Source organism: Simochromis diagramma, unplaced genomic scaffold (genome assembly GCF_900408965.1).
Source record: "Simochromis diagramma unplaced genomic scaffold, fSimDia1.1 OVJJ01000618.1, whole genome shotgun sequence".
NCBI lineage: Eukaryota > Metazoa > Chordata > Actinopteri > Cichliformes > Cichlidae > Simochromis > Simochromis diagramma.
Window position 1 is genome coordinate 3,793,669 of NW_024387423.1, and position 13,496 is coordinate 3,807,164.

Sequence of the window (13,496 nt, forward strand, 5' to 3'; positions counted from 1 at the left end):
CACTGACCTCAGCTGTGTTTTAAGTTCATTAAAGCGTGGCCTCTTGCTGGGATCGTACGACCAACACTTTGTCATCAAGCTGTAGAGAGTAGGAGGACACTGAGGGGGCATAGCCAGTCGCTCGCCATTCTCTATCCTGCCTATGACATCGTTGTTCTTCACACCCTGGAAAGGCTTGATGCCATACATCAGAATCTCCCACATGCAGACACCTAAAGAAAGACAAATAACGTGAGTGAGAATGAGACAGCTACAGCCTACAGGGGTCGTAAAGCAAAGACACAAAGCAAGGGTAAAACAGAAGCAGACTGGAGCGGGACAAAACTGCTTAAAACATACCAAACATCCAGACATCACTGGCTGTAGTAAATCTTCTGAAGTTGATGGATTCTGGAGCCATCCATTTAATAGGCAATTTACCTTTAGATGCTGAAAAACAGAAATGAAGAAAACTGTGTCACACTTCACTGATCAGGTCTGCTCTGAATAATAATGGAGCTTCTCTCTGCCGGATCACAAAGAAAGTAAGACAAAGGTGGCGATGCTTTTTTACATACCTTTATAATAAGAGCTATCCTCCATGTATCGCGACAGCCCGAAGTCTCCCAGCTTCACACAGTCGACCGTTGATACCAGCACGTTCCGCGCTGCGATGTCTCTGGAGACGTCAAAAAGGAATTAGAGGAAGAGAAAAACACACTGATATAATTTTTTCTATTCAAATTCAGTGGTCGCATTCATATCTAACATGCATTTTCTTTTTTGACAGAACAACAGTGTTTCAGTCCAGTAGGTGACAACGCCACCTACTGGAATTATATTTATTTAGTAATTATGAATATTTTGCTATATTATTTCCGTATGGCTCTTTCCTACCTGTGTACAAATCGTTTGCTCTCTAGATACGCCAACGCTGTGCTGAGCTGGTAAGAGTACAAGATGAGAGTAGCCAGATCCAGACTGTATTTCCTCACCTGAAGAAACGACCGAAGCTGTGTAGAAAAACACAGGGAGATACTATATAAATAAAGCTGAAACGAAACACAATGAGAAAACAAACCAGAAAGCATATACATGAGTTAATGTATAACACCCATAATATTTAACCCTGGGGAATGTGAGGAAATAACTGACAGAAAAGTGTTTATCATCTGATCTGTTCTTAAACAAACACACAACAGGGTTACAGGTCACGTCTCAAAAACTCTGATCTAATTTATAGTTTCCAGTTTTTAAACAAATATAGAAAACAGCAGGGCTCACATACCACATGCACAGGGATGTAACTGTGCTTTACACACATGCAGCTTATACATATTCTTATTAGTGTCATACCTCTCCAAATGTACAGAGCTCCATGATGATCCAGACTGGATTCTCAGTGATGACTCCCATCAGCTTCACTATGTGAGGATGATCAAACTGGCGCATGGTCACTGTAAGAAACACGAGAGGGAGGAGTCAAACAATTCCCCAAAAAGAAACCTTTTTTAAAAACTATTTAGAGGGTACTACGACTTTACTGCTATGAGGTCAGCATCTTACGTGCTTCTTGGAGAAATTTTTCCCTGACACTGTCTGATGTTGAGTTTTTGCACGTCTTCACTGCCACAGACAGAGCTGGGTTCTCCTGCAGGAAACGCATCCAAAGAAGCAAAATCAGCATCATTTCAACACCAACACGCAGCATATTCACTGTCTGCTCCACAGAAGTCACAATCAAACTCTAAACAGTTTGCAGTTTTCAATAAAGGGCCTTTAAAATAAATACTGTTACCTATTAAAATTTGTTATAAACGACCATCCCTTTATGGTTCTCTGGTACAAATGCTTTGACTGTGCTGTGTGTCGTTACTGTGATATGACTGAATCAGTTTAGCCTCTCTTGAAAGTGAGTGTGCAGAGAGAGCGCGAGAGAGCAAAGACAACAAACGTACCGGGCTGATGTAAATTCCTTGGTGGACGTCTCCGAACTGACCCTCACCTATGCAGCGTCCCAACTCGATACGATCCCGCTGAATCTCATAGTCCCGCGCTGGATGCACAAAATAAACACGAACACACACACACAGATGAAAATGAACAGAGTAAACCTTCAGATCAAAACATACACAGATTAATGTCCACACACTGGGCTTGCATTAACCAAGCTTGTCAGAGCACTTTATAGTATTTTTACAGCCTGTCTAAACAATCTGTAGGTTAAACAGCTTAAATACGCATGTTTGAGGTTAGTTTCAGACCGCACCATGGAAATAAATTGAATTCTGTCAGATGCAATATTTCAAAAATCTGACCTACTCTGACAAGCTTGAATTTATAAACAAGCTCACCATCAACAGCATGCAACAAGAGCATCAGCAAACCACAGCCAGACATGCCATGTAACACAGACAAACAGGAGCCAATTACAATGAGCATGAATTTCTATGTTGATTCAAATGTAATATGGATAAAGTCAGGTGGTATATGGTGAAAACTCCCAATAGGCTCACAGGCCAACAGAAAACCTGTTGCTTTTGCTCGGGACGCAGATCACTGGAACTGTAGCAGCTCAATATTCTTTGTGTTTTCTGTCCAAAGTGGTTGGTAAAAATGAGTTTTTTTAATCTTTTGTTTTAGGTTGGTCTGTGAGATGCAGGCTGTTGAAAGCTGACGTTTGCTCATGACACTGCTGACCTGACTTTGTCCATGTAATAAGCTTATGAATAAAGCACACGTGAAGCCGTAAAGGTCACTTTACTGTATTCTCTGCACTTTTATGACAATCATGGCTGTTCAAGCACATGGGCGACTTTTAGAGACAAAAGTTTCTGGGCAGTAAAACGCAGCAGCGATGACCTCAATGTGGAAACAGGCTGCATGAAAAAGGGAACCCTAATTATTGCTTTTGCTCTGTTCTCTGCCTCTAAATGTCACCCGTGTGGCTGACGCTTTCAAAAGTCCAGTGTTAAATAATGCAGTAAGACTATCCTGTTTGTTAGTAGTCTGGGTTTAAAATGTTCCAGTGTATAAATGTATGCATCTATTTAAAGCCGTCCCTCTCACTGCACTTACTCCTCCAGGCAAAAATTGCAATAAGGAGGATGCTCTGAATCAACTTGCCTGGTTACAAAAATATTTCTGAACGCCTGCCATGTTTCTGTTACTCTGAGCAGTGAATAGTGTTTTAACAGCGGTCGACTGTTTATATTATTATTGATTTTTCTGCAGAGTAACCTAAGCTCATTCTCAATTTGTTCCACCTTTTAAACACAGACAAAAACAAGATCCAAGTCCATTTGGGTTGTCTCACTTCTGAAGCTACCACCAGTTTAGCAGAAAGTCACAGCACATCACACATGAGCAGAGGGGTGTTTGGTGGTGGGGGGAGGAGGAGGGGGGGTCAAATCAACAGGGTAGAGGTACAGACAGAAACTCTGATTTTTTTTTTCCAGTCACAAGCAAACGTAAAAGGGTCACAACAACCACCAAGTCAAAGTGCCATCACAGTACAACCAGAGTTATGGTACTTTTTCAATCATTACCTTGGTCTAGTCCATAGTATTCTGGGAAAATGGGTTAGTGATAAGAGACAGAAATAGCTAGCTGTGAGTACAGAGAGCCACATGTTGTTACTGGAGTCTCTACTAATTAGGTCAGTGTTACTTTAACAGCTGCAGTGAGTGTGAGTGTAACAGTGATGCTGATGGATTAGAGCTACTGTAAGTCAGAAACAGTGGTATCACATTAAATAACTAATAGGTAAGACAAATAGATAAAAACCTTCCACTGTATAACTGCTGCAGTGATTCATACGTTTTGGTGGTCGACAGGTTATTTAACTCTATTTAACCTTAACTGAGTAGCTTTTAATGTCTTAAGAAACCATATCAGAAAAAACATCCCGGGGTCTTTGAAAAGCTGTTACTCAGTTTCAGGATCAAGCTCCTTGCCTGCTTCAAGCAGATTATTAAAACTACTAAAACTGGGTTAAGAACTGTTTAACGGATTAAAACCTGGAAGGACAGCTGTGAAACATCACCAGAGGAATGTGGTCAGAAAAAAAAAAAAATCTTGAATGATGATTAAAAGTGAAAGTAAGAGCATTTCCACACGCACAATGTGAAGAGAACTCAAGGGACCAGTGGTAGTGACTTGGCAGTGAAGCTAATTTGAAAAAAGGCTTCAGTTTGGTGGAGAGCACAAAGACTGGACTCTGGAGTAATGAAAAAAGGTCATGTGATCTAATAAGTCCAGGTTTACCCTGTTCCAGAGTGACGGGTGCATCAAGGTAAAAAGAGAGGCAGATGAAGTGATCCATCAATCACGTCATTGTTTTGCTTACTATAACAGTCCGTGGGCGCAAACAATAAGGTTAGCTGGATCTACTGAACGACCTGACAATGTCAGGATTCACTGGGATCAAAGCGGGAAAGAGCGAGCCTAAACCCTGATAACAGTCTTTGGGATGTGCTGGAGAAGGCCAGTCCGACTCTTCCATCGTCAGTACAAGATCTTGGTGGATAATCAAAGGAACACTGGCTAGAAATAAATGCTGTGATATAGCATACAGGCCCTACAAGCCCACAGCACATGTCATCACTAGCTATATTAGAAAGGTGCAAGTTACAAAGCAAGCAACTTGCTAGCCAAATAGTGAACTGCTTGGAAACCTGCCGTTAACACAACCAAAATACTTATTAGCACACTCAAACTACCCAAGTACCAACATAAACAGCTGAACTTAACCTTTTTGGAGAAAAAAAAACAAAAAAAGCTGAATGAGCCACTTGCAGTTCTGATGCAAACGAATGTTTCAATGCTTTTTGAGATTAGTAAAAAGCATTGCTGCTGTAGTTATTTCTTTGGTACTGTGTTTACATGTGTAAGTCCAGAAGACTGAACTACAAAACTATAATTTATGAATGATCAAAAAGCAAAGCCATGTTGGGATTCAGCTGCATTCTGCTTACATGGAACGAGTGCTTACGATACTCAGGCAACATTTTATGGCAGCTTGAACAGGCAATTTGTCAAAACAGCTTAAAAAGAAAATACACTCCATCTTCCCATCCCACATTAAGCTGATACTGCTCGTCTACTCTGCCTTCTTATGCTGCCTATTCACCACAGCCACACAGCATCGAATTCAGCTTAACATGAGTCTTAAGCCTGGTTCACAGGCATCGCTCAGCAGCAACAGCAGCACAGCAGAACCTCTTCATATATATTTCTTATTTATTCAGCAATGTTTTAATTAATGCAAAGAACTGTTCAGCCTCCATGTATGACACACAAGGCCAGACAAATGCCTACGCTGATGTCTCATCCTAAAAATATTACCAGCCTTTCACACTGAGCGCTATCACGGGAGGAATCAGTCATTTGTAAATGTTCACTAAAAATGCAGACAATGCGCGCATAATACGTCAAAAGAATCTGAGGAAGCTGCGGCTCTTGCCAAATCTTGTGGGAACTCGTGAAAATAAATATAGACTGCGAGTGTAAAAATACACACAGAATATGGTCGAAGTGGCTTCCCCCTTTTAAATAATATTACTGCATGTGACCACGGAAAATGTGATCATTAGCACAGGAGTCTGACCAGATCAAAAACCTCTTGGAACATATCTAACTGCACTCAAATTCATGCTTTAAAATGATGTCAAACAAAGGAATCTTTACATCAGGTCTGCAAGGTGACTTGATTTAATTTCAGGTGCTGGGTAAACTATTTAAGAATAAAATATTGTGCAAACGTCTTGAGCTACCCATTTTTTCTTTATATTGTGCTTCCAATGATCCAGACTTTCTTGTCTGGGTGATTTATTTATTTTTTATTTACTTTATTTTATTTTATTAAATTGTGGGCATTAGTTCTCCAGGCTTTTTGAAGGTCTGACCTATGAATGATTCAAGCATAAAAAGGCACCCAACTAAAGGGATGAGCCAGTGTTGTGTTTACACAAAAACACAACTTGATCTATTACAAAAACACAAAATTTGTTCCCATTTTATTAGTTGAATTGATGAACGATAGTTGAACGATAACACAGTTTGAGAGGTATATAAAAAAAGAGAGCTGTTAGCCAGAAACTGTGCATATATTGGCATGGTGTGCAGTGTGACTTCAAAAAATTTGAGGAAACTGGACAAGTTGATGACAAAAGAAGTGGCCTAAGCATATGCAGCTAATGAGCAGTTTTTTAAGAAAGCAAGCAAAGAACCTCAGAGATCCATGAGACCCTTGAGTTGAAGCCTCATGAGAAATGGTGTCAGTGGAAGGATGCCTTAAAGATTCTTAAGGGAAACAGAGATAAGGGTGAGGTACGCCAAATTACTCAGAAAACTGACTGAAAATCTGTGACAACAGGTCTGATGGAGCGATGAATCCAAATGTGAATTGCTGTTGATTTTTTCGAGATAGTGTAGTAGTGAAGAGTAGACAGGAAAGCAGACAGAGAAGACGAGGAAGAATCCTGTATTCAGCCTTGCAGAATATATGGTCATCCTGAACTACATTAGCACCCAGTATTGCTAGAGTCTTTTTCACCATACAGCACCATCTGAAAACTTGTATTTCCATGTATGCATGTTTCAATAAATCACCGCTCCCATTTTCCAGTTTCAAATCACAGTATATACAAATGAAGGGGTGGCTCAAGACTTTTGCACAGTACCGTATACCAAGACAAATTAAATAAAATACAAAGATTTTCACAAGTGAACGTGTTTCTTCCATAAAGAGGTTCCTGACTCTAATCTCATCCAAATTTAACTCCAAAATTCATCTAAAATGCCACCACACTCAGACAACATGCCTGTTCATGGCTTTTAATCTTCATCTATAATGAAATCAACAAAAAGAAACGGTGAAGTAGACAGAGTGTAAACAAAGTCCCTCTATAAAATGCCTCTGATACAAGTCTGACACGGTCCACTGATAGCGCAGACACAAACAGCTATCACTGCCTCGCCACTTGTCACTTTAGCTGCCCACAACAGTTATGGGTATGTGTATCAGCGTATGTCTACTTACTCGAAGGCATGGTGTAGGTGTCCTCCTCGTCTATGATCTCAGCATAGTCGTCTGTTTCTGCAGAGCAAAGAAAAATCAGGATGAGAAAAAGAGCCGAGAACAAATCAACAAGTTCTGAGCTGATGACAAGCTTGCATCTAAAAATCACTACAAAGTTCTCGGTATCAATGATTTAACTGTATAACATGCCACCATGTCTAAGACCTTCCAACATCACTAAATAACTGAGTCCAGTGAGCACACCTTCACCGAGACTGCAATTTGCAACATTAAGAGAAACACCATGATCAGAAAGAACTACCTTGCCAAAAGCCCGTCACCATACCCGACTCCAAACACATGCACAACAACTGAAACGTTCGTGTACTACAGTGTGGCCTCACACAAGGAGCGACACGGAACAATAGAGAGGGAGAGAGAGGAGAGGAAAGGGGAGGGATGGAAATATTCTTTCTTTCCAGAGAAACAAGCTGGAGAAAAACAGGTTTAGTCATGGAGAGAACTAATACAGAGTCGAGCAGGGACAGAGAGAGTTAGAGAGATATTCTCCACACATACGGCAGCCTTAATGAAGATACAGAGCAGGAATTCCACTGTTACTAATGAAGGAGGTTTAAAGAAAATGTAGTTTACCATCGCCACTAATGTGACCTGCAGAAGCCACAAGCAGCATGAAACACAAACACCGGGGGAGAAACATGGAGAGAAGCATTAGTTTTACCGTTAATGGTTCTAAAAGGTCTTTTTTAAAATGTCGTTTTAAGTACACGTGAATGAATCTGAAGTCAGTCGACAGCCTGAGCAGAGACAGAGTGACAGTGACTAAAGCTCTCCACCAAGACATCTGGCCAGACAAGGACTCTTCACTGCGCACACAGATGAGGCTTTATGTGGTAACAGCACTCGCACACATATCTGTGAACCCTTTATCTAACTCTTAGCCGTCACTGTCATTCATGACATTTAGAGCAGAGGACAGAGAAGCACAGTGACAGAGGAGAAATGGACTGGCTAGCAAGAGGAAACACGACGGGGGGGGGTTTATACCTGAGACGCAAACTGCTCGAGTTCGTACTCCGTCCATCCGCTTTTCCATCCGCTTCTCATGGTTTGAAACTCTGGACCAGAGAGAAGAGAATTATTTTGGGGATTTGGCTCACATTGTCTTAAGACAGAATGAGCTGCTATTTGCAGCTACGAAGACAGCGGCGCAACGAGGAAAACGGAGATTCCTCCCACATCCTGTCATGTGTGCTTCTCCAAGTGTCAAACATTAAAAACCAAAAAAGTTCCTAAAGTTTACAGAGAATATTATATTTACCTTATAAGCAATTCAAGAATCCATGGATTTGAGACATGTTTATGCTCACTTTAGTTTCAGAGTCATAACAAAATGCGTGAAACCCATAATAACCACCCAATCAATCAAAGAAAAGATAACAGGCTCCACTGGTAAAAGAAGGAAGAAGATGGCTTGTTTTCACTTAACACAGCCCTGAACGAGCATAAAACAAATTAGCAGACTTACTTTGGTATAGATGGCAGAGCTCTGTCTCCCTCTGCAGAGACAAAATCCACAATTTAATTGGTCACAGAGCAGACTGACTTCATGCTAGAGCTACGATTTCACAATTTCTTTGTAGCCATAGCTATTTTTATGAAACACTAGCCAGACACCATCTGGTTAATCAAAGCGACAAGCATAAAGCCTCACTAGTCACAATCAAGACTCCACCTCAGTCTGAGAGATGACTTGACAGCGATTTCAATGCGGTACTATTTACAGCGTTTGCTTTTTTGTTTTAAGCTACTGTTAGGATAGAAACAATAGAAACATGACCACAATCATCATCTTTGCACAATCTTACCGCTACAAAGCTACAAACAAACAAACAAACAAAACCCAAACAAACAACAACAACAAAAAAGTGAAACATTAGACTATAATATAAAATCTGCACAGCTGAACGTCATACCTTTGTGGACCCTGACGATGAAGGAGTGAGTAACTGAGGAGACGAGCCGACAGTAACCGTCAATCAAGTCGGCCATGTTTTCTGCCGTAGTCAGCAATGCTGTAGTGACAGTGAGGGGCTATACACACACACCCACAGAAGGATTAGTGTAAGAACGGGACAGAGAGCTGCTTCACAGTGACACAACGAGGGCTTTATTAGGAAGAAGGCTTCCTATTAGTGCGTGCACACACACATACAGTCCCATATAGACACATATCCCTGCTCCAATACTGTGGCAGTGACACGTTTTCTGTAAGCCTGCTGCAAACACACAGTCAATATGAAACTCAGGCTCCTCTCCTTTTTCCTGCAGCTCACCTAGTTTTTCATGCGTTTTAATATAACTTGAACTATTATGTTTAAGTAATTCTATACACAGTCTATTTTATAAAGTAAACAGTGACATTAGCATTCATCAGCTGGATGCAAATAATCTCTGTGACAAGTGTGATTTCATCAGCAGCCAACACAAGCAGGAAAACAACATCCACTTATTGGCACAGAGACTTTGCACTGTATGCATTTTCAGTGAGAATGTACATGAGCCACATGTTTGAGAGGAAACGCATACAAATAGGTGTAAGTCAAATTTAAACAGCAATAGGTTATATTTCACATTGTAACACACACAGAGAGCCAGGTGAAGAGTATACAGGGTGTGTGTTTTTACCTCAGGAGCTCCGGCCACGTTCAGCTGCAGCATGCCTTTCCTGTCCTTCTCGTCCAAAGCAGAGTACTGGATGGACTGCACCTGATTAAAGTTAGCTAAGTGTGTGGGCTGCAGAGACAAAGGCAGAGTCACAGTCATTAAATACATCTGGAAGAAGTAGTCAAAAAGAATCTTTAGATGATATTTAAAGCATAAGAATTATAAGAAATTATTCTGCATTATATCCTGTAACGTTTCAAGCAAAAATGAAAATGGATGTCAGTCAGCTTGTAGCACTGGATTGTATTGTCTACCTCAAGTTTCTAACATTGCTTACTACAAAGCACAGCATCAGTGAAACACGTGGCATGTGAACTAAGTGAAAACGTCAGAAATATGACTGCTGCAATAAGCAAAGAGGAGCTTTCTCAGCGTCAAACCATGTCTAGACAGAAGGTCTCTAAGGAGGCTGTGCACAGCACTCTAAAACACTTTACAGAAACTTTATCAGCTGTATCCAAAGTACAGGCAAAGTGACCACAACATCAGAAGATCAATACATCAAGTTTGGTTCACTGACAGATAGAAAAGCAACTTCATAACAGACACTGCCTTTAAAATATTAAAAAAAATGCAAGACTCCAGTCAGAGGAGTAGTGCAGAAAGAAGATTATCTGGATCGCTTCTCATCTGCACGAGTTGAGGTCTATAAACCGTTTCTCAGGAGGGGAAACACAACAAACGCTTGGTTTGGCATTGGAAAAACTCCTACAGTATTTACTCAATAATCAAACGTTTGACATGACTGCAGTACCTCACTTTAGCTGCACAGCGTAGGCCTACTTACATGAAGGCATGGTGTAGTAAGGATGTGCTGAAGAGAGTTATTATAGTTGTGTATTTTCTAATTGGTTACTATTTTTATTAAGCTTTGACTTTCTGTCTGTAGTTTAGTTTCAGTTGATTGTTTGTTTAGTTTAGTTTTAGTTTCACTGTTTTAACAGTCTTATTTTAAATATTACTGTATGTATAGAACACACCAGAGGTAGGATTTAGGAATATCAGTATAGGTATTAAAATGAAAAGACATAACTTTTTGAAAATATCCAAAGTCTCAATAAACGTGTCCATTAAAGGCTCAAGACAAGTTGTAATAACAAATTAACAAGGACTAAAACTAAGTCTATTGTTTCTATATTTTTATTTTATTTCAGTTTTCCCACTAACAAAAAAATATTAGGTTGTTTTTGAAAAGTTTATTGTTGTTTTTATCTTTGTTAACTAGAATGCCAGTTTTAGTTCTTAGTTTAGTTTTAGCTAAATATAAAAACATTGGTGCTAAAGCAAACAAAAATATAGAGAAAAACACCACAGAGTGTCAAAATTCAACTTTGAGGGTGTTTTACTGACTACCCTGTGAACAGGGCGAAGCGGCACTCCATTCCTCAGAGATATGCTAAACCTTCTGGTTTCAAAACAAACAGACATTTTCAGCGTGTGACCTCAACCCCATTAATAATTTAAGGGGTTCTGAGAGAGACAAGAACTTCTTAAAATAATAGAATTGGACGACCTTGAGTCCACATTAGCCAGAAAGCATCAAGTCATTAAAGCAAAAGAAGTGTAAATAAACTTTTTGCTTAAAATGTGAAGTTGATCATTTATGATTTATTTTTTTTAAAAAAACATATTAAAGTTAAATCTTCACTTGTGGTCTCAGATTGGTGCTTTTTAAAAATACATTTTCATTAGTTATATATTCTTCAATGACTGCCTATATTTTTACTTACTGCCAATAACAGTTAGTAATGTTATTACAGCTAGAGGTAGAGCAAGTCATCTACCAACTGGAAGGTTGGTGGATCAATTCCCCGGCTACCATAATCATGTCCTTGAGCAAGATACTTAACCCAATGCTGAAAACTGTTCTGTTTTCCTAATCCAACTGTGATCTGCATGCTGTTTCCCAGCTTTTTCCAATCTAACTGTCTTTTCCGACCTATTCTAACTTGGACAAGTGAGGAGATGAGAAAAGAATGAAAGAAAGGAGGCAAACCAGTAGAGGGCAGTATGGTGAACTGTTACTGTGACCTTACACCTAAGGCATACAGCAGTACACAGATGTGCTGGAAGCCTTCTAAAGAGGCAGGAAAAATACAGAAGTAATGCTAACTTTCTGTGGTGAGTTGTCTGTGTGTACACTCACCGTTGAGCCCTTATCTGTGAGGTAGCTGATTCCTTCCTCTGGTCCGATAGCTAACTCTACTGATATTACCCAGCTAGACTAGAGGGGGAGGAGAGACACAGTGCAGAAATGTAAATTTTGACACATAGCTCATATTTCATCACATCATGTACTTACACAAATTTTATAAAAGCTCTAATATACTCCTTTGTTTTTGATGTCTAATGGCATTTATAACAGAGTTAGGTTTGAAGTTAAAGTAACTGCTGCAGAAAATAAAGTAATAAGAAGAAATACTGACTCTGCAAAACCTGAAATAAGTAACTGTGAAAGTGAACACTACCCCGTGCATGATAAAGAAGCTCTAGCCTCCCACCTCATGACTTTGGTTATATTTCAGTGTATGGCTAATACATTAAAACATGTCATTATTGATCTTTACATGTAACATTATCTCAATGTACCGAGAGTCCTACCCCTAAAGCGCATTTGAAGCACTCCTTGTCGAAGCGGTAGATGGGAGAAAGTATCTCAAAGAACTTGTGGATGCTCTGTTCATCATTGAGGTTAGCAAACTGCTTAAAGGTCTGCTGGATCTGCTTACGAAGAGCCTTCGGCTGATAGAGAGAGAGAAAAGGGGAAGGACAAAACACTTAAAAGAGTAAGGGCTTTCTGGGAAACAGCTGAGAACAAGCCAAGAAAAGCACAGCACACAACTGACAGGCCCCACTGTGAGTGACAACAGGAAGTTTAACTTAATTCCAGACAATCTGACTGATCAGACATTTAGCCAAATGTCCTTTCAGTCATCGGGTTTGTTTCCCTGCCAGTCACCCAAACAGCCTGTCAGCTCTAACTCAGCCGATACACAAAGCAGGAGTCAGATGCAATTTGTGCTTTGACACCATTGTTACCAGGAAGTGGGTAGACAGTTAGTCACTAAGTGGGTTCAGATTATTATATTAGTTTAATCTCACCTTAAGGGAGTCAAGGAGGCTTTTGGGGAAAAACCTTCTCAAACCAACATCTTTCCTGAAATGAAAGAATAGTGCCACAACATTTTTCTTTGGACTAATTTACCTCAAAATGAAATTTTTTTGGAAGCATACACTCAAGACAGCATGACATGACATAACACAATCTTACTCTAGTAGCTCGTAGTTTGATTTCTTATCCAGGGCGTTGCCTGGCATCTCTCTGAAGAACCGCCTATATAATTCACAGAAAAGATTAACATATGAACAGGATCAACAACTAGCCTCAAGTATTCAGGACAACTACTACATATGGGATTTAGACAGATTTAGCAAACACACGTGACACACTCAAGTTCATTGTGGTTTGAAGTGTATCAAATACCAAAACACCTGTAATGTGTGTGTGTGTCTGCTGAGCGCGTTCTCACCTTATTTCCAAACAGCCCAGTTTCAGTGCAACATCTTGATCCACCTGGTCAGCTATGTGTTGCATGTAATCACTCTTTACCTGGAGAGACACATGGTGTGGCAGCAGATTTTTAATAAATATAATGAGCTAAGGACTGGAAATGTCTAATAACAGAATACATATTAGATACGACGAGCATCTTTTTAAATGATTTAAAGGCATGTCTGCCTCATTTGG

The 13,496-nt window shown here is 40.0% G+C and overlaps 1 protein-coding gene across 7 annotated transcripts in view; it reads right to left on the minus strand.

The window, feature by feature from the left end:
* LOC120722083 (focal adhesion kinase 1-like) overlaps positions 1 to 13,496 on the minus strand; it is a 62,217-nt gene that overhangs the window by 25,372 nt on the left and 23,349 nt on the right. For 4 of the 7 annotated variants that reach the window (XM_040012858.1, XM_040012856.1, XM_040012855.1 and 1 more), the window contains 19 exons: positions 13,279 to 13,358; positions 13,020 to 13,082; positions 12,851 to 12,905; positions 12,350 to 12,490; positions 11,895 to 11,972; positions 9,710 to 9,817; positions 8,998 to 9,115; positions 8,550 to 8,580; positions 8,069 to 8,139; positions 7,655 to 7,672; positions 7,022 to 7,078; positions 3,528 to 3,548; positions 1,938 to 2,035; positions 1,546 to 1,630; positions 1,336 to 1,436; positions 877 to 992; positions 558 to 658; positions 340 to 429; positions 8 to 212 (listed from right to left, as the gene is read on the minus strand). In XM_040012858.1, the coding sequence (XP_039868792.1) occupies positions 8 to 212; positions 340 to 429; positions 558 to 658; positions 877 to 992; positions 1,336 to 1,436; positions 1,546 to 1,630; positions 1,938 to 2,035; positions 3,528 to 3,548; positions 7,022 to 7,078; positions 7,655 to 7,672; positions 8,069 to 8,139; positions 8,550 to 8,580; positions 8,998 to 9,115; positions 9,710 to 9,817; positions 11,895 to 11,972; positions 12,350 to 12,490; positions 12,851 to 12,905; positions 13,020 to 13,082; positions 13,279 to 13,358 (1,637 nt within the window). The remainder of the gene's footprint in view (positions 1 to 7; positions 213 to 339; positions 430 to 557; positions 659 to 876; positions 993 to 1,335; positions 1,437 to 1,545; positions 1,631 to 1,937; positions 2,036 to 3,527; positions 3,549 to 7,021; positions 7,079 to 7,654; positions 7,673 to 8,068; positions 8,140 to 8,549; positions 8,581 to 8,997; positions 9,116 to 9,709; positions 9,818 to 11,894; positions 11,973 to 12,349; positions 12,491 to 12,850; positions 12,906 to 13,019; positions 13,083 to 13,278; positions 13,359 to 13,496) is intronic. The other 3 variants (XM_040012857.1, XM_040012862.1, XM_040012863.1) reach the window with 3 other exon arrangements.